The sequence below is a fragment of the Orcinus orca genome, chromosome 5 (assembly GCF_937001465.1).
Source record: "Orcinus orca chromosome 5, mOrcOrc1.1, whole genome shotgun sequence".
Taxonomy (NCBI): Eukaryota; Metazoa; Chordata; class Mammalia; order Artiodactyla; family Delphinidae; genus Orcinus; species Orcinus orca.
This window is the reverse complement of record NC_064563.1, coordinates 18,887,064-18,911,922: the sequence shown is the minus strand read 5'-3', so window position 1 is coordinate 18,911,922 and position 24,859 is coordinate 18,887,064. Positions and strand designations below refer to the sequence as shown.

At 43.4% G+C, this 24,859-nt stretch overlaps 2 protein-coding genes across 9 annotated transcripts in view; one reads left to right on the top strand and one right to left on the bottom strand.

Annotated features, from left to right (window-relative positions):
- Positions 1-24,859, top strand: part of MED12L (mediator complex subunit 12L) — a 329,841-nt gene that overhangs the window by 192,120 nt on the left and 112,862 nt on the right. The window lies entirely within an intron of this gene.
- On the bottom strand, positions 575-24,165 carry GPR87 (G protein-coupled receptor 87). Of its 7 annotated transcripts, XM_012536155.3 has the most exons (5): positions 23,873-24,163; positions 23,643-23,773; positions 14,926-15,073; positions 6,374-6,505; positions 575-1,700 (listed from the first exon to the last, which is right to left on the bottom strand). In XM_012536155.3, the coding sequence occupies exons 4-5, from the start codon at positions 6,405-6,407 to the stop codon at positions 658-660; spliced, it is 1,077 nt and encodes a 358-aa protein (XP_012391609.1). In that variant the 5' UTR covers positions 6,408-6,505; positions 14,926-15,073; positions 23,643-23,773; positions 23,873-24,163; the 3' UTR covers positions 575-657. The 7 variants fall into 7 exon arrangements, with proteins under 7 accessions (XP_012391609.1, XP_049566166.1, XP_012391610.1 ...); XM_049710209.1 differs by lacking the exon at positions 23,643-23,773 and having other exon boundaries at positions 6,374-6,424; positions 23,873-24,165; XM_012536156.3 differs by lacking the exon at positions 14,926-15,073.

Below are 24,859 nucleotides of genomic sequence, written 5' to 3'. Positions count from 1 at the left end.
CTCTGAAATAATCTAAGTTTAAAATCAGTTAATTGACTTAAGTCTTTCAAATGCGTTGCTTAAAAAAACACAGTTGAACTTTCTTGCCTACCCCCCACCCCGCACTGTGCAAGTTTTTCTCATATGCATAAGACATAAATAAACACAGACAGGGGATAATGGCTAAAGGTTGTGTATGGGCCATAGATACAATGACAGAAAGACCTAGCAATCCATATTTACTCAGTTACATCTGCAGTGTATGAGCTGTGTTGAAAACAGCATTTTCTTTCCCAAATCTTAGGGATCCAGGTTAGATAGAGTTCCCTCCACTTCCTCTTCTTTCAGAAGTGGCTTCAGAGCACCAGCATTTCCTGGAAGCATTTCCTGCAGTGCGCTGGCATTGCTATGGCCTTTTCTGCACCTGTAACCTGCTCCTTCAACCTTGAGCCATGATCCCTGCCACTCAGCGACACACCGCCTCTTGTTAATTTCACTTTTTTGGTATGCCTTAATGTTTTTCTCAGTTCCAGATTATACCCCAACTTCATATCATCTCAGTTCTCTTTTCATCCATATTTCGATGGGCTCAAGCGAGGGTAATCAAAAGACAAATTTATTTACACTTTGTACACATTGACTTCGACAAGCAAGAGAAGGCCTGGTGGCCTTTAACTCCTACACATCAGTATAATCATAGTATATGCGGACCTCTGATCTTCTGACACTTTGCAGTGATCGGATGCTCTCACTCCTCGTTCTGATATTTGATTTCTTGAACAGCCTTCTTGAGAATGAGCGACACATAAAAAAGTAAATTATCGGATCCAGGCACACGTTGCACGCAGACAAGAAAAGCGTCATTTCTTTGCAGTAATATAGGATTTCGTGTGCCGATTCATCTAAGAGTCTGTCCAGGTGACTAAAAGTGAAAGGAATCCTGCACAAGTGATAGGGTAGGAAACAGGTGAAAAACACGGCCACGACCACCCTAATGCTCTGGTTGTGTCTTCGCTTTCGGCTGGACTGGCTCACGAACTGCCTGCTGGATTTGTGGATGTACCTGGATATGGCTATGTAACATCCTATCAGCATCGCCAGCACAACCACAAACAAGCAGCTGTTGACATAAATGATGGCCTTATGCCATTTCACTCCCAGAGGACTCTTAAGTTTCATGCACTCATGAATATTTTCCCTAGTTGGTTGACCGTTTGTTAGAATGATGTTTGGCAAGGACAGGATAGCCATGAGCACCCAGACACCAATAGACAAAATCTTTGTAAAGGTTATGCTGTACATGCGAGAGTCGCCAAACGGCTTTACCACCTTCAGGTAGCGATCAATGCTTATCAGCCCGAGAAACACGATGGAAGTATACATGTTGGCGTAAAATAAAACCGAAGTGTATCGGCAGAGGATAAACTTGAAGTCCCAAGGTCCAAATCCTGCATCGTGGACTATTCGAAATGGGAACGTCAGCGTCATTATGAGGTCAGCAACCACTATGTTCTTGAGATAAAATATGAAGCTGGTTTTATTCCTAATGTGGAAGAAGATCCACACTGCTAGACCATTCAGCAAGATGCTTGCCACAAAGATGACGAGGTAAAGCCCAGGCAAGACGACAGTGTCAAATTCGTTGTTAATGGTGGTGTTCTTTCCGGGTCCATCGCTTGTGTTACTTGGGGTGTGATTCCCTGGACCGTGCAGCTCATTATCTGTAGGAGAAGCGGGGAGACGTCACTTCAGTGCTTTGATGCCTGCCCTACAGAGTGCTGGGCTTCCTCACAGGCTGAACTATTGCCGTTTCGGGCTAGTTAAAAGATGTCTTTAGTAATTTAAAGACTCAGTTTATTGCACTGTGAATACTTTGAGTGCCTAAAGAATTGGTGGCCTCACACAACGAGGTCCTACTGTATGGTGCAGGGAACTGTACTCAATTTCCTGTAATAAACCATAATTGAAAGGAACATGAAAAAGAATGTGTGTGTGTGTGTGTGTGTGTATATATATATATATATATATATATATATATAGAACTGAATCACTTTGCTATACACCAGAAACTAACACAACATTGTAAATCAACTATACTTTAATAAACAGACGAAAAAACATTAAAAAAAAAAAAAAGAACTGGTGACCTCACCCCTAAATCCCCCACCCCCAAGTCCCATGAGTAAAATGTGAATTTCTGGCTCTCTGTGCTAACTGTTTGAAAATGAAAATAAATATACCGGTGAAAATTACCTTGATTAGATTTTTAATTCAGTGTTTGATATCCTTACAAATAGAATCAACAAAATTTGGGAGCAGAAAATTAGAATTTTATATAACAGAATGGTAGCATGTGGTTATTCTTTTAGTGCAGTCTTTGGCAGGCGCTCTTTGAAATATCTTTTTCTCTCTCTTAGTTTAAGCTATTTAATCATCAAGAACTGGGAAAGAGTAAAACTAGCAGGTCATTTTGAATTTTTTGTCCATGACTTTTTTTTTTTATAATACTTAAGAAACTTTAGGGACCATCGTTAGGAAGAGAAATAAAAAGGAACAATTGTCATTAATATTTAAATTCATTCTCAAGGAGGACAGTTATTAAAAATAATTGCAGTCTGGTACCTATTTTAATTTACAAGTCTAGATTATACGTATTGTGCTGAGAATATGAAAATTTTAAACCTTTTGCTATTTTGGAATTTTGAGTTCATGTTGTTAAAGACCTGCACCACTGTATCATATAATCAGTGAAATGGTTTATGAACATTGGATTTGCCTGACAGCCATGAGAACGGGCCTCTCAGATCTCCTACTGCAGGGAGTGTAATTGATGGGCAACTCCAGCTCAGTGTTCTGAACCCAGCACTGTTTTCTTGCTGATGCCATGCTTCGCATGGACTGCTCCCAGCCAGTAACTGAGCACATGATACTAAGACAAGCCTGTTTCTGGGACAGTAGGGGTTTCTCTGACGAGTGACTTTGGCTGGAGGACTTTGCATCAGTCTGGTCAAAACTTTCTTCAGGGCTTCCTTGGTGGCGCAGTGGTTGAGAGTCCGCCTGCCAATGCAGGGGACACGGGTTCGTGCCCTGGTTCGGGAAGATCCCACATGCCGCGGAGCGGCTGGGCCTGTGAGCCATGGCTGCTGAGCCTGCGCGTCCGGAGCCTGTACTCCGCCACGGGAGAGGCCGCAACGGTGAGAGGCCCGCGTACCGCAAAAAAAAAAAAAAAAAAAAAAACTTTCTTCAAACTACACTGAAGTCTGAATCTTCCTCCTCTGCCTCCTTGCTCCCCTCTCTCTTCCACAGAGGTCAGACCTGCACAGCTGTCAGCAGTCCCTCTGGGCAATCACCCCCATAAATCTCTTGACCATCCTGTTACATTTTGTCTTTTTTTTTTTTAAACTGGAGCTAGCAATTCACAAGTGAACTGTGTGGATGTAAGTTGACAAGGAAGGTCATTTCTGAATTTTCACGTCTCACTAATAATGTTTACTATAGTTACAATTATGTTTTGGAATGATTTTGTTTTAGAGCTAACAGCATGAATTTAGCCCTCATTTCCCTACATGACAGGCGGCGAAGTATATATTTTGTTTCCCTTCTTTGAAGAAGCGAACCCAGGAAGATAGTTTTGATGATTATCATCCAAAAACAGGTTCTTAAATTGCTGCCTGAAATTTAAGTGTAGGCTCTTCCCGAGTAACCTTGTCCCCTTGCTGATTCTTTCCCTTTTATTCTCTGCTACAAGTGTTTTTAAAAACTGGTATTCCTGGCTTAAACGTCCTTACACAGGCTGGTAATTTATACCTGGACTAGCCTGTTATGATGAGACCCACAGTCTTATTAAGCTTTACAAGTTTAAAATGCCTGATTCCGCTGCCATCTGTACTCCTGTTGCCAGTTTCAAATGTTGTCTTGGAACAGGATCGTTCAAGCCTGTCTTTAACTTCATTAGTGTCTCAGTCTTGGCCGCTTCTGCTCCATCAGATCTACATCAGCATCCATGCCCTTAGAAGCTTCTTAAGATGTGCAGCTTTACCTGGGTTAAGACACCTGCTTGACTTAATTTCCCCAATGAAACTATTAACAGTTACTTTCATCTAACCCAGAATAGAACCCTAAGGGAAGTAGAGAGAGGACAAGTAACTTTTACACAGGATAAGTGGTCTAGCTGAGGGACCCAGCCTGAAAAGGGGCAGCTGCATCATCTCCTGAAACACTGGTTATACCTTGTAACAATTACTAGCGAATGATTTTCAAAACCATTGTAAATGCAAGTAGAATGGTTCACGAACCGTAGCATAGTAGGCATGGAGTATTTCCACCCTTAGTGTCGGCTCCCTGGATCTGCTGTGCTTTTCCACTGTGGAACGGAAGGACCCATACTTCTCAGGGTTGGGTAGGGATTTTGTATCTGTTTATTATATACTTTAAAGTTTTAATTGTATGAACAAGCACTCTTACTAAATGACGATTTACTGATCAGTTATGTTTATTATCCAACGCAGTCTTAAATCAGCGTGTCAGAAATAGTCCTTAAAGATACTCTGAGTCATAAATAATATCAGATATGAGTAACCTTGTTCCACAGTGATTATTGAACCGTTCCGTGGCTTTGAGACAGTCTGCTGAGCATGTCACCTCCCAGTTTTGCTTCTTTAGTTTATGTACGGGATTAACGCTTTAGAATATAGGACTTCTTAGTTCAATGGAATAGGCTTGGGCTTGTTTATTACCTCATTTACAAATGCTACATTTATGAGGCAGCTGAAACAAATTAGTGGTTAAAGCCTGTTACGGGTTATCCTATGCAATAAATATGGTAGTGGAGAGAAAAATGCTTCCTGCGAAGCAGGAATAACCATCTGTGGGTTGCTCTGGAAGGTTCAGAACTTAATATAGAGAGTTCTGTGTGACATAGATTTTTTTTTTTTTTTTTTTAGAATTAAGTCTGTGGTATATTCTTTCCTGCCAGCCTTTCTTCTCTTCTGTATCATTGCCCCAGTTTTTCCAAAGCCTGTGGCTACGCCCAGAAGCGTTTCTCTGCGATGTTCCCACTCAGGAACAAAGACCGTTAAAAGTGAGTGGCTTTCTTTCCCCAGGAGGTTTTATCGTGTTGTTCTTTGCTGTCAGTAAAGAGCTTGGCCAGGTTAGGGAACATTTTTAATGACAAGTAGTTTGGTGATTCAATTAAGAAAAACTAGAAGCTGTTTTTACAGTGTAAAGGCTGTTTTCTCACAGCTCACACACTCCTTATCTCCCAAGATGTTATTCCCTGTTTGTTTAGTGCAGAGCTTGATTACGGGGTGATAATTGAGGGTAAAAATCCCTTTCTTATTCTCCCCTCTGCTCCCCCTCTTCCAACTCCTTTTAAACTGAATTAGCAGAGGCAATGACATACGAACACTGGTTCCACAGTAAATCATCATTTTGTGCCAGTGGGTTTGTGAGAGTGGTTTTGTGGGATGTGTGTGTTGCGGCTGTGGCTGCCTGTGTTTGTGTGTAAGGGGGATCGTGTGTTCACCTGTGTGTGCTGGAGAAACGCGTGGGCTTTGTAGCCAGATACTGCTTTAGCCACATGTGGCTCCTGTATTGGACAGGGCAGATAGAGGGCATTGCAGGCAGTCCTCTTTGACAATGCTGGTTCAGTCACTTCATGACTTTGTAAGATGGAATGAATAGCGGCCATTTTGCTGGATCTTCTGAGAGTTAAATGCTCTGCATACGTTTCAAGCACAGTGTCTAGTACTCAGTAGATGTTCACTCTCTGACTTTTGTGTCATTAATAGCAGTCACATTCTGAACGATATGTGTTGAAGAATCTCGGTCCTTTTGCTTTTGGTGAAGCTGCATTGTTGCTCGTTGGGGCATGTCACACTTAGGCACAAAGTGTGAAAGTATCAACGATATATCACTGCTCTACCTGCCAGGTGGGAATGAAATACCAAAGTCACGCAAATTGCAGAGTGTCACTCCCCTGGCACAGCTGCCCTTGCATGACCATTTTCTAGCTACCCAGTAGCGTAGGTAGATGTTGTCTTGACCTCTTGGGGAATCTCAGTGAACCTTGATCTAGACTGTCACATCTGAAAAGTAATATGTACTTTAGTTTGGGTATGAAAAACTTCCCCAATTATTAGTTTAATCTTTCTTGTTCTTTTAGAGATGGTCTCTAGATGAAACAAAGCTTAAAAACAAAGTGACGGCAAGTTAAGTTTCTCTCAGTGATGCCACCCTGCATGTTTGCTGTTTTACATTTAATGAAAGGCAAGGATAAATGCTGGTTTATTTTGTTAGTTGGTTGGTGACCGCTAAAACCCCTAAATGGCCACATAGTGTAAATAACAGTTATTGATCAAGTAAGATTTTCTTTGCATTTTTCCCTACCGCTTACCTGGTAATTTTGCAAATGTCACGTTGAGCCCCATTCTTTAGTTCTGAGGGACTGTAAGCAAAAATACGTGTCAGGAAACACTCGGGGACGATTGACGCAAGGGCTCAGCATAGGTTATTCCTGGTTTGATTTCTGGGGGCCGGGGTGGGGGGGAGAGAAACAGTTAGGCAGGAATTTGAACACACAGTATTTCGATCTTTACTTTTAAAAAAAGAAAAAAGAAAAAAAAGATATCCCCACGATTCAGAAAAGGCTTATTCTTTGGATAGGAACGACTGTGCCACATAAGAATTGTCTGTTTTTCTGTGCTCTTTCCGTGTGCCAGGAAGCATGGACCGTTTCTGTGTACGCTCTCTCCATCTGAATGCCACTGTGTGGCCCTGGGAAAGTTACTTAACGTCTCTGTGACTGAGTGTCCTCATCTCTGAAATGAGAATAATAGCAACCATACAACAGGACTGTGATAAGGATTATGTGACATAGTCCATAAGGCACCTGTCAGAACCTAGGTCAAAGAATGTGCTCAGGGCATATTAGCCTATGCCTTGCCATCCTGCTTCTGCCTCACTCTACACGCCCCAGCCCCTAACCTCAGCACATGTTCTTACATACATGTATGATGAGACGTTTTAACAATCTCCAATTGTATATAAATTAAGAGATCTAGCGCTGATATATGTAAAGAGTGGTTTATAAGCTCAAATATGTTCAGCATCCAATCACTCCTGTAATCTCTAGGGTTCTAGTTTTGGCTTTACACTAACCAGCTGTGTGACCTTCATCGTCACCCGACCTTTTTGGAATTTCGGACTGAAGGCCCTAAAAAAAATCCCTATCAGGACTCAGATTTATGTGGGCTTCTACGTTTTCCTCAAACGTAGGTTCCCATTAAGAATTTATTACCCTTTGAACGTTTGTCTCGTAAGTCCCTGTATTTCTCTGTGCTAAATGGATTCCATCCAACCTCAGAGTTTGGCTAGGAGTGAATCATTAAGTTAGCTTTGAGTGACTGGTGTGTGATTTTGGGCTAAGTACCCTAACTTTTCTGAGCTTCAGATTCCTCACAACCTTTTTATCAGGATTACCTGAGCCCATATGTGCACGTGACGTTGCTCTGAATGCTCTAGGACAGCCCCCCCAGTTCCCCTTGAGCAGCCTTCTCTGTGTCTAGGCCCTGTTTTCTGACTTTCCTCAGGTGTCGATCCAAGACAGAAGAAATCCTGGGAACTGTTGTCGTAAGTGTGCTGCTGAAGCCAGATGTGTTTCGGGAACAGTTCACTGTAGGGAAGTTGCATTGTTTCTCATGAAATGAAACCATGTGAGGCCTTCGTGTCCCCTCACTGATACTGCTTCTATACCACACAGCTGCAGAGAGCCCCCAAGTAAGCTCGTCCCCTCCAAGTACAAGGCAATCTTCTGATCGCATCTGCAGTTGCATCTGCTGAGTCAGCAGGGAGAGAGCACTTCGGAGGCAAAAGTATATTTAAGAATTGGGCCGCAAGTGGAGAGGCACATGTTTCTTTCTCTGTTACTTTGTCCTTCTCTTCTGCTCCCTAGTAACACGTGAAGTTCAGGGGCTGGATTTGGTAGTAGATGGAAAAAGTGGTGTCCGGGCTTCCCTGGTGACGCGGTGGTTGAGAGTCCGCCTGCCGGTGCAGGGGACACGGGTTCGTGCCCCGGTCCGGGAAGATCCCACATGCCGCGGAGCGGCTGGGCCCGTGAGCCATGGCCGCTGAGCCTGCGCGTCTGGAGCCTGTGCTCCGCAACGGGAGAGGCCACAAAGTGAGAGGCCCGCATACCGCAAAAACAAAAAAACAACAAAAAAAAAACTGGTGTCCGAATTTTCAGTGATTTCCTCCCCTCCACCAATCATCTCTTTTGAGAGTTTAGAAGCCCTGTCCATGCCTCTCACCTTGAATCGCTAGGGTAGGTGGTATATAGTGGGTGGTCAAAAGGTATCCATTGGTTAAGGGATCATAGACAATGATTAGGGCTCTTAGACTCCCGCCTTTTTGAGTGTCGGTGTTGCCGTGTTTTTAAAGTAAGGCAAGGAGGTAAAACCCTACTTTTTTTCCCCCCACTCATAAAAGTTTACTGGGATTGAGGCAGTTTTCTAAACTTCATAATAATGACCTTTGGATTTCAGCAAACCTTATTTTCTTGAATCCAAGTTCTCATGGAAACATTTCAAGGAGTTTACATGAAAGACATCTCTAATTTTCTGTTCCTCTGTGGGCGAGTTATGTGGTTTTCCATCTTTTTGGCTTCGCTTATACCTTACTTGATAACAGGAGATCCAGTATGGCTTATCCACGCTGGAGGAGAAGCAGTGTCTAGAAGTGGGTGAGCCACAGCAGCAGTAAGAGATAGCAGACAGCCATTAAGGAGGACACGGAAAAGAGTCTGGGAGAAAATATTTGCATATCATGTTTCTGATGAAGGATTCAATTCACAGCATACAGAGAACTTCTACAACTTCCTAATAAGAAAAAAACAGCCCAACTAAAAAGTGGTCTAAAGATTTGTATAGACATTTTACCAAAAGCACATGAAAAAATGCTCAATATCATTAGTCATTGGGGGAATTCAAATAAAAAACACGGTGAGATGCTATTTCACATCAACCAGAATGGCTATAAATAAAAAAGACAATTAGAAATTTCACCGAGGATGTGGAGAGGTAGGAACCCTTGTCCACCGCTGGTGGGAATTTAAAATCATACGGCCACTTTGAAAACAGGTTGGTAGTTTTTAAAAAAGTTTCACCTAAATTTATCATCTGACCCAACAATTCCACTTATAGGTATCTACTCAAGAGAAATGGAAACATAGACCTATGCAAAGACTTACATGCAAGTAGCATATACGTTTTTAGTAGCATTATTCATAATAGCTAAGAGTTGAATCACCCCAAATGTCAACTGATGAATGGATAAACCAAAGGCAGTAAAGTCACATAATGGAATACTACTCAGCAATAAAAAGGAGTGAAATACACCTATAATATGGATGAATTCAAAAACGTGTTGCTAGGGAAAGAAGCCAGATACAAAATACCACTAAGGTGAAATGTCTAGAAGAGGCAAGTCTATAGGGGTGGAAAGTAGATGAGGGCTAGGGGTGGGCGTGGAGACTCACTGTAAGGGTATGAGGGGTTCTATTAGGGTGATAAAAACTGGATTATGATGGTGGTTGCACAGCTCTATAAATTAACTAAAAATCATTGAATTGTACATTTAAAATGGATGAAAATTATGGTATGTAAATTATATTTGAATGAAGTTTAAAAGGAACAAATAGTATACAGAAGAGGAAAGGAATAGATACAAGCTAGCAGCTCACTGTGCAATAATGGATGAGTTTTCAAGGCCAGGGAAAAGCACCTAGTAAGCACATTCCCTGTCACCTCTTGAAGAAGATAGTGAAATGCAAAATACGTTCAGCAGGAGTTTCCACCCCTTGACATAGGTGAGGGGCACTGCTTAACATGTCTAAACCTCATGATTCATTTATGAGTTTTCTTCTTTTACCATGTATTTTTTTTTTGCGGTATGTGGGCCTCTCACTGTCGTGGCCTCTCCCGTTGCGGAGCACAGGCTCTGGACACGCAGGCTCAGCGGCCGTGGCTCACGGGCCCAGCCGCTCCGCGGCATGTGGAATCTTCCCGGACCGGGGCACGAACCCGCATCCCCTGCATCGGCAGGCGGACTCTCAACCACTGCGCCACCAGGGAAGCCCCATGAGTTTCTTCTTTTAGAATTCGGTTCAAAATCCAGAGACCCTGGCTGTGGGTGATTATTTGTACTTTGGGGGCATCCATACTCCCATTTTCTTAATTCCTATGGAAACTATATGAGAGAGTTGGGTTTTAATTCGTTCAGACATGATATTTGGATTTTTCTGGAGTCAAGCTTGTGTTCCAGGTTTGGGAAATGAGATGTTTTATTCTCCTCAGCTGGCTTATGAGAGTATCCTCTTGCCTCCTTCGTCTCTTATACTACCTTCTCTAGATGAAATGCCTCCCCTAATTTAGGCCACGGCTCCTCATTTTTGCATTTTCTTTTTCTCACGAGCGTGCATGTCTCCTCGGATGGTCGGCCATCACCTCTCTTCTACAACCTTCCCTTCCCCAGACTTCAGTCCACTGTGTACGCTGGAGTGTGTCGTCTGTCTGTGTTCCTCAAACTCAGCATTTCTAAACTTGAACTGTCTTTCCTTCCTTTGGCACACATCATTTTCCTTTCATCCCTGTGTATGAATATTTGGTTCATCTCTTAGTTGAGAGAGTTTAAGACCTCAGTACTGGACTGGATCTTTCTCTCTTCCTTGCCCCCATCTAGTCAGTCACTTATCTAGTCTTTCTGCTTCATCTGTTACAATATCATTCCTTTGTTTCTGTCCTCACCTTGCTCCTCCCAGTCATCTTCCAGATCCAGGCCCTCCTAGTGTCACATGTGGCCCTGTACTGACCTCCTCTCTGGTCTTCCTGCTTCTTGCTTCTCTCCTCTTGAAGCTGGCTGTCCTGCTTCTTGTTGCTAGATTCTTCTTTCTAAATTACCCATGTCATCGTGTTCTCTAACCCTGAGTATGATAAGACAGGGAACTTCTTGAATTACAGTTACTAATGAAATATAAGGAATTATTTTTTTTTTTACTATTGGAGATCATGGAGTGTGGAAGCCAAAAGATGCTGGGTTCTGATAATTAAAAGTTGGCACTCAACTTTGGGAGAAATCTTCTTGTCCCATAATTAATCCTCTGAATCAGATGACAATAATACCTACTCTGTAGAATCATTGTGAGGTTAAGTGAGAATACATGTTTATGAATTGTGTGCTTTGTGAACGTAGCTTTTGCCTGTGTTATTTCCACTAATCCTTGCCTGCATGGAATGCACGATCATTTTCATCTGATCGGGGATTCTCTCCGTTAACCTAACTGTTGCCTCTCAGGGGCGTGCCTGGTGTTCAGTCCCCGATTTTTCTTCATACCCATTCCTGCTCCTGCATGGCCTCCTTTCTCCCCCTCTTTCCCTACCTTGGGACTCTCTACCTCCCCTTCAGTGTGAAGGTCAGAATCTGACCTTTTCTATGAGGTCATTTTCTCAAAGTCTACTGATGGTCCACGCTCAGGGATTATAAAGAGGGTAAAGGGGAGGGTAAGTTTCTGCCCTCAAGGAATTTAGAATCTACTGGAGGATCCAGACATACAACAGACCACAAAATACAGAGTGAGAGGTTGGGATGCTATAGACATCCAGAGGTAGAGGTGTCCCCTGATGAGGGGAAGCAGGGATCAGGGAGGTTCCATGGCAGCTTCGATGCCTGGCTTGTGGCAGGTTTGCTGAAGGTCCGATGGGAAAGGAGCACATGGAAATGCTGAGCATGGCCCAAGGTAACATGCAGTAGTCTGCTGGGGAGACGATGATGGCCTTGAGTGGTGGAGAGATGTGACAGATCGAGGCATATTGAGCAGTGAGTGGCTGACTGATGTTGGTGCAAAGGGACGGGGAGTGTTGTGTCCTCCCAGGATTTGGCAGTGGGTGTCGGTCTCTTTCACTGATGTTAGGGCCCGTGAGAGGAGGGGCACATGAAAGAATGGGTGGAGTTCAGGTTTAGGTTTGTTGATTTCAGGATGCCCGCGTAGCATCCATGTGGAGATGTCTACTAAGGAATTGAAGATAGAGGTCTGGAGCCTGAGGAGGTGCTCCTGGCTGGTGAGGTACGTTTAAGATCAACAGAAGATCTGTGATAGAAGAAGCGAGGGGAGTGGCTGAGGTTGCCCAGGATGAACCTGCCCAGTAGAGTGAGAATAGGAGAAGGCTAACTGTGAAGCTTTTAAGGAGCAATTCTCGGGAAAGTGAAGTGCCTGAAGGAGTGCTCAGAGAACTGGAAGGATTACCGGCAAAGATTAATGGCCTGTGAACCGAGATGGGAGTTTACGAAATGAGAAGTCGTAACTAGTTTTCTCCTGCAGGGAAGTCAAGAGACCTAGGACAGCGAAGCGTCGTTGGATGGGATTTAGTAACAGAGAGGTCACTGTTGGTCTTTGCCGGGGCTGCATATGCCGTGCTGCCTGAGTGCAGGGGCTGGGTACGGGGGGAAGTAGGGGCAGAGCAGAGGGCTGATGACAGAGGGTTGGGTAATACTTGTGAGGTGAGGAAGTAAGGGAATGGTTTCAGACAACTCTTTCAAAAAAAAAAAAAAAAAAAGAACAAAACACTATGCTTACCTCGGGAAAAAGAGAGAGAGGGTGGGGGGTAGAGGTAGATATAGTACCAATGGAAGATTCTGCTAAGCTTCTCATTTCATGTCTTACATTTAAAAATATTTTTCCTCACTTGGCTTAAAAAAACAAAACAAACAAACCCTTGCTCCTACCCCTGGCCGACATGGTGGCGGTGTGGTGCCGACCCCAGCTCTGCTGCCTTTCAGCTTGCTGACCCTCAGTCTCCTCATGTGTACAGTGGCTGTGATGGTGTATCCACTATGGGGTGAGGTTGAAGTGAGAATGTTTATGAAGCATCTGGCACAGCTGTGCAGGGTATGGCTAAGTCTTACAAGCCCCTGGTGCATGTTGTAGGTACACAGTAGAATGCATTTAGTGATTGATGGGTTGGACACAGGGTGAATGAAACTCATTTCTCACCACCTGAGAACTGTTGCGTGGTTTGTAGTTTCAGCCGCCCCGTGAGGAGTCATTTGATCGTTTTGCTCCAAGAGCTTCGTACCGGTTGCCTCTGAGCCTCATCTGCCTGCTCTTTCTTCAACAGCAGCACCGAAGCTCCTGGGCCCCCCGTGCAGTTTACAGCAGAGCCGCTGTGCATACTCTGCGCGTCCCAGCGCCTGCAGGGTGTGGGGATGAGCATTGCTTCAGCTGTAGTCATGGGCTTGGGTCCAGGATCTCACTGATGGGCAGGAACCCTGTCATGCCACCTACTGCTCCCCTAGCTGAGAGCTGACGAAACCTCTCAAGAAGGCGATGTCTGTGGCAGTCCTGGGTTTCACAGCCATTCCTGAGGTTAGATAGCATCGAGGCTGAGAGGAGACCTTCTAGGTTTTTTCCGGCCAACCATTGATATGATCCTTTGACTATTAACTGTGTTGCGATGTTGTTAGTTGTAAGCTGGCTTTTTTTTTTTTTTTTTTTTTTTTTTTTTGCGGTACGCGGGCCTCTCACCATTGTGGCCTCTCCCGTTGCGGATCACAGGCTCCGGACGCACAGGCTCAGCGGCCATGGCTCACGGGCTCAGCCGTTCTGCAGCATGTGGGATCTTCCCGGACCAGGGCACGAACCCACGTCCCCCGCATCGGCAGGCGGACTCCCAACCACTGCGCCACCAGGGAAGCCCTAAGCCGGCTTTTTAAATGAGTGAAATGAAATGGTAGAAAAGGATGAACATGTCCTCAGTGTCTCCTTTATCTTAGGCCTGGAACTTGGTGCTTGATTTCTCCTGCAACCCTCATAGCAGCCCGTGCCCTAGGTGTGTTTTATTCCCATTTTCTTCCCCAGCTGGGAAGATCCGAGGTTTAGACATGTTAATTCACTTGCCCTGACTCACACAGCCAGTAATGCGTAGGATCAGCATTCCCATCAGATCTGACTGAAACCCTATCTGCAGTTTTTCCCATGATCCTGCCCTGGAGTCCACATGCAGAGCAGTTCTGGGGCTGATATTGGAGGGCCGGAAACGGGAGGGCCAGGATAGGGCAGCGGTGGGATTTGTTTTCCCTGTCAAGCTCGTGAAGGAACTGCGGATCTTCTAAACTGGAGATGTAGTTTGGCTTGGCCTGAACCATGTGGAAAACAGCAGGAAATTTCCCTTAAGCATGCAGATTTGGATCCTGTCTTGGAAAAGAAGATCTGCCCACAGTGAGCGTGAACGGTCCAGCAGTGTTCGCTGACTCTTCCCTTTGGAGAATATGCTGTCTGGGTCACCGGCTCACGGCATCCTCTGCTGACGTCCCTGGGCCTCCTCACTCGGGAGCATTGCTCGCCAGGTCCTGTAGACGCTTGATTTTGCAGCTCTCGGTGCGTTTATCGTTTACTCTTCTATGACGACATTTGACCTATATGGATCATCCAATGTTCTACGTTGACGATAAACACGCCTTTCTTCCTCCCTCTCTACCAACTCCTGATTTTTCTCGCTTCGGTGACCAACACTTAGCATTCTTAACAAAATGACTTTCCTGGTACCGCTTAGCAGCCCACAAAGAATAGTGGCAGGAGATCTTGTTGTTTAGTGCACACCCGAGAATTAATTAATTGTCGCAGTTGACCTTTTCTCTGTGCCCAGCCCTCTTCTGAGGCCTTTACGTGAAAACCCTAACTGGTCGTATTGTTAAACTGCTTTTATGGTTGGAAAAATGGAGATTCTGTGTCTCAAGGAAGGAAAGGTTTATTAACGGTGGAGCAGAGGCTTGACTGAACCCAGGTGCGCTGGATACGCAAACCTCCGCTGTAGCCTGGAAGGGCAGTGGGAAGACCGGGGGAGCATCAGCACCCGGGGCTCCGGACCTGCTGCGATGGGCACACAGCTTTGTTCTCACCGTTCCCGGGCTAGGTCTCCACACGGGCGGGCAGCTGCTGTGCCGGGCTGGGGAACTCCCTCCTCAGCAGGCAGAGCCGGCAGGCGAGCGCAGCAGGCCATGCGATCCTTAATTCTCCCCGGCTTCCCAGGGCCTCGTTATTGCCTTTCTGGTCAAGATTTGAAAGATAAATGCCAGTTAAATGCTTGCTCCCCAGAGCAAGCTCCGTAGAGCTTGCTGCTCACGATTTTTTGGACTGATTATTTGGTGATGGTGGTTCTCAAGTGACAGAGTTGTAGTATAATTCTCTCTCTTATTTGTCCTCCACTTGTCAATGTGTTCTTAAGAAGCTCACGTCTGGAGCTGCAAGAATTTCTGAGGGTTTTTTTTTTTGGCGGGAGGGTGGAGAGGGGTCACTTTTTTTGTAGAAAAGCTATACTAAGCCAGTAGAGCATATGGGAATACTGGGAATACTGCTGTAGTCCCTAAAGTTCAGTGGAGAGATGTAATGTTCACAAGACCCACCTAATGCAAAACTTCTGGTGAAAGGTGCAGCCTTTCTTGCATTTTGGAATCACCTGTAACGTAAGAATCTTTCCCAATTTAAGCCTGAGAGAGAGAGAGAATGAGAGAGAGAGGAGAGAGAGAGGAGAGAGAGAGGAGAGAGAGAGAGAGAGAGAGGAGAGAGGAGGGGGAGAGAGAGAGAGAGAGAGAGAGAGAGTGTGAGTGTGTGTGTGTGTGTGTGTGTGTCTTCCAATGCTGCTAAGATACAGCTCTGCTGAAGGCCTTGGGAAACAAACAAGTTACCTCACTGGGTATATTGACTTCTTTCTGTGATAGAATCAGGTCACTGTATTCATAAGGCACTTCATTAATGCAGGCTTGGAGTCAGTGACCCAAAGGTGTTGGAATGCAAAGCACACAGCCTTCATTCTGGTTTTTCAGGTACTACCCTGAAGTTCTCTTTGCAAAGTTATGCTTGACACCTGTAGCTTACAATTAAGTATGTTTTGGTTCACATTTGCATTTAACTTTTCTTTTTCCAGGTGACCTCTGATTACTTCCTTAGTTACTCACTCACTCACTCACTGATTGATGTGGGGAGGGGGAGGGTGGAGGGTGGTGTGAACTGGGTTGTAAACCCCTTGAAGGCAAGGTTTGTGTCTAATGCTTCCTTATAACCTTACCCCAGACCTGGTCATTGTGCAGGTGGAGAGCCTCAGCGAGCTTCAACACCTTGCTCAACGTCACACAGACAGTGAGAAGCAAAGCCAGGAGACGAGCTCCAGTTTTTGTGGCCCCAGAACAGGCTGCCTCTCCGCTGTGCTACTTGGCTTGATGAGTGGCACCTCAGAAGCAGCCTGGATGGTGCCCTGGACCTCACTGCAATCGGCAGGTGTTACGTTTTTGACCGAGTCTTTGGCTCTGACCCTGGGCAAAGCCGTTTAGCTCTCGGAGCTGGAGCTTGCCTGTCTGTGAAATGAGGAAAATAATAAGTACCTGGCCTGGCTCGCAAAGGCACTGTGAGAATCTGGAGAGGTACTGTGTGCAAGTCCATATTATATTGTAAGTGCTGCAGCAATGTCATTCCTGGCAAATCTTTTTTCTGCTTAACAGTGAAAATCTTATTACTCATATAGTCCAATTTTTATCGTTTCCTTAATTGAAATGTATATTTTTGTGTTCTGTTTAGGGAAAGTCTAATGTATACACAGTGAAATTCTGGACTATTAATACAGAGTTAGCTGGTCAGAGAGGTTACAGGCTACAGTCCCAATAGCCAGAGTAGTGGTTTTGAATGAATCTGTTCTAACCCAAATGCATTTCAAGTGGCTTCTGGTCCCTTAAAAAAAATGCTCAGAATCTAAGACCCCAGGTAAGTCTTCAGTTGTTTGATTACCATTTACCAACCTATTAAGAAAGGAGAGTACTTTTCGCAGGCTTATGGAGATGTTGTTCCTTGTTTTCGAAGGGTCATTCCATGGCTTAAGCATTATACTTAATGGCTTAAGCATTATACTTATACTTAAAGGGTCGTAATTATTCTTCACGGTGATGATGGTGGTTGCCATGGTCACCATTCTAATGAGGTCATCACTGTGGTTATCTGGGTTGTGGATGAGTGGGTAGGTGTCCTCAAGGCCACTCTCAATAGAATTGGGTGTCAAGTTAGCTACCCTAGTTTTTCGCATCACAGTTTAATGACACTGCAATGCTTTTTGTTTAAATTAATGAATTAAGACAGGTACTTAAGAGACAAGTCTTCCTTCAGTTTCAACCCCTACCATCAATGGTAAAGATTCTTTAGTGAGGTCTTGAATGCTAGTGGATATTGTACAGTTTTCATTGGCATCAAACCCTCACCGTGTCTCATTTTTTCCTCTCATAAAAACAAGAAATAGGAGTTTTTGGGATTAACAGATACACACTGCTATATATAAAATAGATAAACAACAAGGACCTACTGTGTAGCACAGGGAACTATATTCAATATCTTATAATAGCCTATAACAGAAAAGAATCTGAAAAAAATGTCTGTCTATAACCAAATCACTTTGCTGTACACCTGAAACATTGTAAATCGACAGTACTTCAATTTATAAATAAATAAATCCCCCACCCCACCCCCACCCCAATGTAGTAAAAAGATCTGGCATCACAGATAATTTATTTTGTATAATGTGTGTGTGTGTGTGTGAATACATACACACCCACGTACATACATATATAACATTTTCTTTAAAGTAGTTCCTGCTGTCAACTTCACTGGCATTAATTATCTTTTTTTCTTTATGAACGAAGTGAAACAGTACAACCCAGGAAGGGCAGAGAGAATAGGAATTGGCAGGTGATCTCGCGTAAGGCATGGCCAAAGACCAGGAGAAAAGCTGATCCAACACTGTCCTCTGATGTTTCTAAACAGCTCACTGTGAAGTGAGGGGACTAAAGCGACGGATTGCAAATTCAGATAGAGCCCCAAATCTAATGTCAGTGAGAAAAGTGAGCCAGGTATAAGAAGAAATAATCGCAGCACCATCAGGCCAGTAAAATACAGCTGACAGCTTCGGTGTTAGGAAAAATGATCGGGAAGGCTGCGGGCTGCGGTGAACTGGGGAGTGTTGCCCCACTCCCAGGCTCTGGGCTGTTGCCATGCAGGTGTGTGGGTCACCTGCCATGAGACTATAAAAAATGGATTTTTATATAAAATTGCATGAATTTCAAAAATTTAGATTAAAAAAATTCTGGCTTAATTTCATTAAAACAGACCAAATAAAGCTGTTTGTGGGTTACAGTTTGTGACATCTGACTTCATGGTGGGGCTGCCCCAGGTCTCTCCATGGGGTTTCTACCAGTACCCTGGGGGACCTAGAGCCTTGTTACCCAGTGCCAGCTCCAAACCTGCCCCTCATTTTTAGTAATTTCCCCCTCACTTAATTTCCTTTTCACCTGAAATTGATGAGCTTGTAAGACGAGAGAGTTCATTATAGGATTTTAGAACTTAATGGCATTGTATTCACTTTGGGATGAATACTTTCTCAAAAGCTCTAAGGTTTCTTCTTCCTTGACGCTGATGCATTAGGTTGAACTGAAATGGAAATGTTTTTATAGATGGCATTTTCATATGGTCTAACTTAACATGTCTAGCACTTGGGAAATTTTGGTAATTGGAATCAGGTGTACTGGGGAGAAGGGGGCAGAGAGATTCTGCTCGATTAATTATGAAGAAACAGCAATGTGGTAAAAGTATGTTCTACCATCTGCCTCCGTAGGATGGCTTCGACTGAACTTTGAGCTGCTATCTACATGCGGTCGCCCCTTTTCATTGTTGTACCGGTGGCTGTAGGCACCGTGTGGATACTTCTTTTTCATACCACAAAATATACATAGATATTTTGTTTCGTCTTTGCAACAGGAAATTAGAATGTTTCGGGCTAACGGGAAAAGAGAATATTGATGTTGAAGAGATGAAACCGTACTATTTTTTGAACAGTGATCATGATTACATTGCTCACTGATACATTGAGATAGTAGTTACCTTTCTGACAGCATCCACTGTTCTTTATTTAGTCATATTGCTGTGTATCATATGGGTTCTACATAGACAATTTTGACACAGTGCAAGACTTTGTTTAAAGTTTTCATTTTCCAGGACTTTTAACATGTTTGGTTGAAAAAACCAAAAAAGAATGTAGCTGTTATTATTTGAGGCCTGCATGTTACTGTGCGCCGTGAGTAGCCGCAGGGTACCCAGTCACGATATGAAGGACCGGCCTCTTTATAAATACAACCAGTAAACAATTAATTTTGCAGCTTTTCCAACTTGTCCTTTAGTCCGTTTATCTAATTTGCAATGAGCTTTGAGAAGCTCATTGATGATTTGTTTTCAGTTTCATGTCTAACCTTTGAGTTTGGCAGTTATAAGGAGGAACAGGTTTGGACAGGCAGGTCTTCCACCCCAAAAGGAGTGTGGCAGGCCCTAAAATGCCTGCCATCTTGAGGCAACTCATGCCCATGAATTATTTTCTTGGGTCTCTTCTGTCAGCTCTCAGCCGGAGAGCCACACAGCTCAGTGCTGACAGCCCAAGTGTTTTTCTGTTATGATTTTTCTTTCTTCAACTAGATCATAAGCTCCTTTAGTGCGGGGACCTTAGAATATTTTGTTTCTGCAGCCCCCTATTATACTGGCTTCCACTTTGGAAGCAGCCAGAATCTTGATGTTTTTAGCAAAGGGTTCTCTTTAGACTCAGGGACTTGAAAAGTGGAGTTTCAGAAGACAGATTGAGAGCCAGTAATATCTCTAACCTGAGAGCATGTCCAGACTACAGGCAAACCCTCCTCTGGTAGCTGAAAAGTCTGTGTTTCTGTCTTGCTAGTCACAATAACAACAACAACAACAAAGTTAATAAGCGTATGGGTTCAGCAAATGCTGGCTAGTATTATTTTGTGCCTAGGACTGTTCTAAATTATTAAGATAAATATATATATATATAAATATATATATAATAATAATAATGGTAAAGTAAAAAATGGTAATGGTAAAAATATGGTAACGGTAAAAATGGTAAAAAAAATGGTAAAAATGGTAAAAAAAATAGTAATGGTAAAATAAAAATAAAAAAAGATAATTATAATAAAATATAAATATATATAAATATATATATAATATATATATAAGATAAATATATGTATATATATTAAGATAAATATATATATATATATTTGCGGTACGCGGGCCTCTCACTGTTGTGGCCTCTCCCGTTGCGGAGCACAGGCTCCAGATGCACAGGCCCAGCGGCCATGGCTCACGGGCCCAGCCCTCCGCGGCATGTGGGATCTTCCCGGACCGGGGCACGTACCCGTGTCCCCCGCATCGGCAGGCGGACTCTCAACCACTGCGCCACCAGGGAAGCCCTAAGATAAATTTTAATCGATCAAAAAGACATTGGAATCAGATTGCAGATCTGCCACTTACTTAGGCAGGTCATCTAACCCCACTATGCTTCAGTTTCCTCTTCTGTAAAACACTCATATAGGATTGATTTGAGCATTGAATGAGGTATTACCGCAGTATTATGTCATTCAAGCCTTATAGAGCTTTTATTGGAGCTTGGCATCTTGGAAAAACTCACTGTATAGATGCTTCCTGAGTGGTAGTAAGAGTAGTATGCCCATTTTTCAAATGAAGAAGCTGAGACTTGCAGAGGCTCCTGCAGCAGACGTGCCGCTGGAGCTCACCCAGGCTAGCACACCTGGTGAGGGCACAACCTGGATTTGAACAGAGGTCGGTCCGAGTGCTGGGCTCTTAACTACTCTTTTGCTCCTATTTCTGCACAACCCGGTGGGGGGGGGGTTTCGTGTGTTCATTATAATCTGATGTCTCTCCTTTGGGCAGACTAGGTAATCAAGTAGCTCCAACTTGATTGTAGGGCGTGATGCGCCCAAGACAGCCACTTGTCTACTTCAGTCAAGTAGTACAGTAAATAAATCACAGATCGGTACAATTTTGCCTGTTAAGTTACTGACCAAAAAAAAAAAGAGGTCCCAAATAGCAAGTACTGAGTTTGCTTAGAATGCTAAAAAGTAGCGACTGAGAGCATGGTTGACTGCATGGTTCAAGGTCAGAGCTCTGCTGCTTACTTGCATACCACTTAAGCCTCAATTTGCTCACCTGTAACACGGAGGTAACAGCAGTATATGTCTTCAGGTTGTGTGAGGTTTTCTAAGAAAATAATCTATGTTAAAATGTGAAGTAGTCTTGGACATATATTAAGGTATCAGTGCACGTTAGTGATTGTTGTTTCAATAATAAGGTTTAGAAGGACAGTTTGTGTCGTACGAGTTCTATCTAATACATTAGAAAAAGTCATTTAAGGAGTTACCTTCTTCCAAAATGTTGGAAATTATTATTAGAAATTGCCTTATAAGAGAAATTATAGAATCACTGATACGTATGACTTAATGTGATGGCTTATACCAAGTGAAACTCTATCAGCGCTCTCCTTCAAATGCATTTTTAGTGTAAGTTTTTTCACATTTGGATAATAAGAATGTCAATGAAAGTTAAGATGTGCTAATTACGCACAAGAGGAAGAATAAACGTTCTGTTCTGCCCGTGTATGAGGAGGTTAGAAAGTTTGGAAATGGTTGCCAGGTTGGATAGGGGCTTGGCTTTAATCAATGGCCTGAAGCAGAAGGTTTGCCTCTCGTTTCTTGTTCACCGTGATGTTTTCCACGTGGTTCATCTCATCTAGTTTTTTTTTTTTTTTTTCATCTCATCTAGTTTTAAACCACAGGGTCTGGGTTGCCTCTGCTCTCTCCTGTCTACTTCAGATAGTCAACAGCTCTAGGAACAGCCGTTGGCCCTTCCACTTGTACTAATGCAGAATTTCCCACCCGAGGAAGAAGAGCAGACTGTCTTCATCTCTGCCTTGCAGAGGAAGAATCTGGGGCCTCTGAAGAGGTTGAGATTTGATTAACATCACATAGCTGGCTGGGACAGAAAAGGGGAGGACCAGTCTTCTTCCTCATCACTGACCCTACAGTGTCCTCTCCAGCATCTGCATGTGGTTCAAGCCTTGGGTTCTTGTTAACCAACCCTAGTGCCTCAGCACATCACCTGGATCGTGGGAATCTAGCCATACAAGGGGCCTCGAACAACCATCCGATCTAATCCCCTCATTTTACTGTGAGAGGCATCAGTGAGCTCCTGAGGAAGTTAAGAGGCTCAAGTCGGACGTGACTTTTGACATTGTCAACGCCCACACCCCGGCTAGCCTTTCTGCTTTAAACCAAAGTCCTGTCCCATCCTGCACACAGCAGCCCCCTGGAGACTGTGGGATGCTCCCAGGTGATTTCGCCTAAATTTCACCTCCCTTCTATCCTGCCTTCACCACCATTCCTTTTATTGGGCTCTGAGGGCGTTTCATGGGTTTTCCTAGTTTTTCCTCAGCTTATAGGAGTACAGAGAACAAATGGCCGTCCGTGTCTCTTCTGTCTTAAGTTTCTGTGGCATTTTTTCAGAGGACAGGGCTATGGGTGACATTTTTTGTTCTTAAAGGAAGTGAAACCCTGAGAGATCAAGGAAGGAAGGAAGGAAAGTAGACAGACTCTGAAGGGGGGCACAGATACCACTAACCTAAATAAAAACATCCATTCTAATTTAGTTTTCCATCTCCCACCCATATCCCAGAGTGTAATAAGCCCTCCCAACATTCGGTCTCTAGCCAGGAAATTTTTGCCTGGGTCTCTTCATGAAATAGTTAGGATTTTCTGACTAATCACTTTTTCTTTTCTAGGCTCCTTCCTTAAGTATATGGCACTCGGCAATCTAACTGCTCCCCCAGCCCCTTCTCCTTAACCCACATATACCTGGAACCCTTTTTGAATAGGTGTTGGAAACAGTAGTCTTAGGATAGGATTTTGCTGAAGGACTAAAACAACACGTCCCCTTGATCCCTTAGCTTCAAGGAGAAAAAGACTGTTAACCTTGAACTGGCAGAAATAACAATACAGTATAAATAAGATAATAGTATAAAATAAAAAGTGTCTGGCTCTGTTTGGCAATATGGAACCAAAGCTTTTGTTGTTCATTTTGCTAGTAAATCGGAGTCTCTAATCAGAATTATGAAAGGAAGTCCTTGTTAGAAAATGGTCATATACCTAACTTGAAAGATACACTTTGAGAATACGATAGAAAATTCCGTAGCAGATAAATCTTAACCTAGTAAATCGAAAAGTCACCCTACCTTAGGCTCACCTATCTTTCAGAATCCTTATTATAACTTAGAAGAGTTCAGATCTCCTTGCTGGCTTCTTGATTCCCTCAATGAAGTAAAAGCTTCCCCACGACTTTGAATGTGAACCAGACCTAAGCTGTCCCTAAGCTGTTCGTCACTAGTTAGGCAGTTTTCTCAGCGACTTTCCTGACATGTTTTAACATGATCTCTTCAGGAATCAGAAAGAGGATCGCCCTGTTCTTTGTGTTACAACGAAACGATGGAGATTCTTTTATCAAAATGAGGCAGTTAGGAGAGAAAATCATCTTTTTTTCTCTTGACCTCTTTTTAAAAGAAAAGTGAACGAAACAAATTTCAGTTTGGGGTCTTGGGAAACAATTATAAGGGACTTTGGATTTTACTCAACTAATACAGCAAATGTGATTTAAAAATCCACTTAGTAGAAGTGATTTCCAAAATACCGTTTCCACGTTTGAAGGCACAGTGCACGGTTGGCATTACCTGCCTCCCTGAGCTGGAAACCGTGAAGTTCCATGAAGTACGAGGACTCTCGTTTCAGAAAGTGGTTCCTCCCAAAGAGAGCTTGTGGATCTCATCCACTTAGCATTCTAACCCCCACTTTTTCTTCAGACCTCAGATTTAAGCAGAGGTATAATTATACTCTTAATCAGGGCTGCGTCCTACCAACCATGGCTTTTAAGATAATTTAAAAGAAAAACAACTTCATTTACCTTTCATGGCGGTAGCTGGCTCTCCATTCACCTGATACGGGTGTCTTCAAGTCGAAACAGGCTTCTCAACTCTAATTAAGAATAAACCTTGAAACTAAGGTTGGCAGGGAAGTTGTTTTTTTGTTAAAGCGTAAAAAATAAGCTTTTTTTTTGTTTTTTGCCCCTGCCGGTGAAGGTAGGTGCTCCCCTGCCCACCTTGAGATCGTTCTTTGGGGCACCCTTTCAAACTCTCCTGCTCGGAGACAACTGGAGCAACTCGCTCTCTTGCTAATAGAAATGACTCACACCTGAGAGTAGGTGAGATTTGTAGACTGGGGAAGAACATTTCCTGAACCTGCAGGAATCAGATGGTGATTCACCAGAAGGGAACACAGAGGGCTGGAACCCACAGGGCCAGAGGGCTGTTTAAGGAGGAGGAAGGCATCAAGCCTCACGTTGGGGCCTCTTAAAGCAGACCCAGTGTTTAGGGTTTTTTGGGGGGTGGGAGGGGAACTCCCTATTACTAATCAGAAAATATGAATTTACAAACCTTCCTGCTAATTAAATTTGGGATAAAAAGGAACCAGAATATCTTTTATAAAAGACAGATCTTTCATGGTATTATTCAGTATATTAAAGACAAATTAATATGTGTTTATACTGGTGATCGATAACTTGGGAAACCTGTTGTCTTATTCAAGAATCTGCTGAATTCCATATAACCTGCCTTCACCTACACAAAAATACTTTAAATAAAGTTATTTAGGGGGCGAGTTTACCTTATCTCTTGAATTCCACAAGACAACTTTTATTCTTTAAAAAAATCTTCCCACAATGGTAAATTTATATAATCGAATCACTTTTTCCTATTTGTAATTAATTTTAGAACTTCCAAAAAATTTCCCAGAGACTCCAAGATTTTCTTGAATGCAACATTCAAGCAAGTAAAAGAAATGAAGAAAATATCACCAAATGAAATCAAAACTTGTTACTATCATGGTTGAAGAG

Excerpts from the sequence above, each read along its gene's own strand:
- GPR87 (XM_049710209.1), bottom strand. The coding sequence starts at position 6,407 with ATGGGGCTCAACGTGACATTTGCAAAATTACCAG. Across the intron at positions 1,701-6,373 it reads GACATTTGCAAAATTACCAG|ATAATGAGCTGCACGGTCCA; the intron begins GTAAGCGGTAGG and ends CTTCTCCTACAG.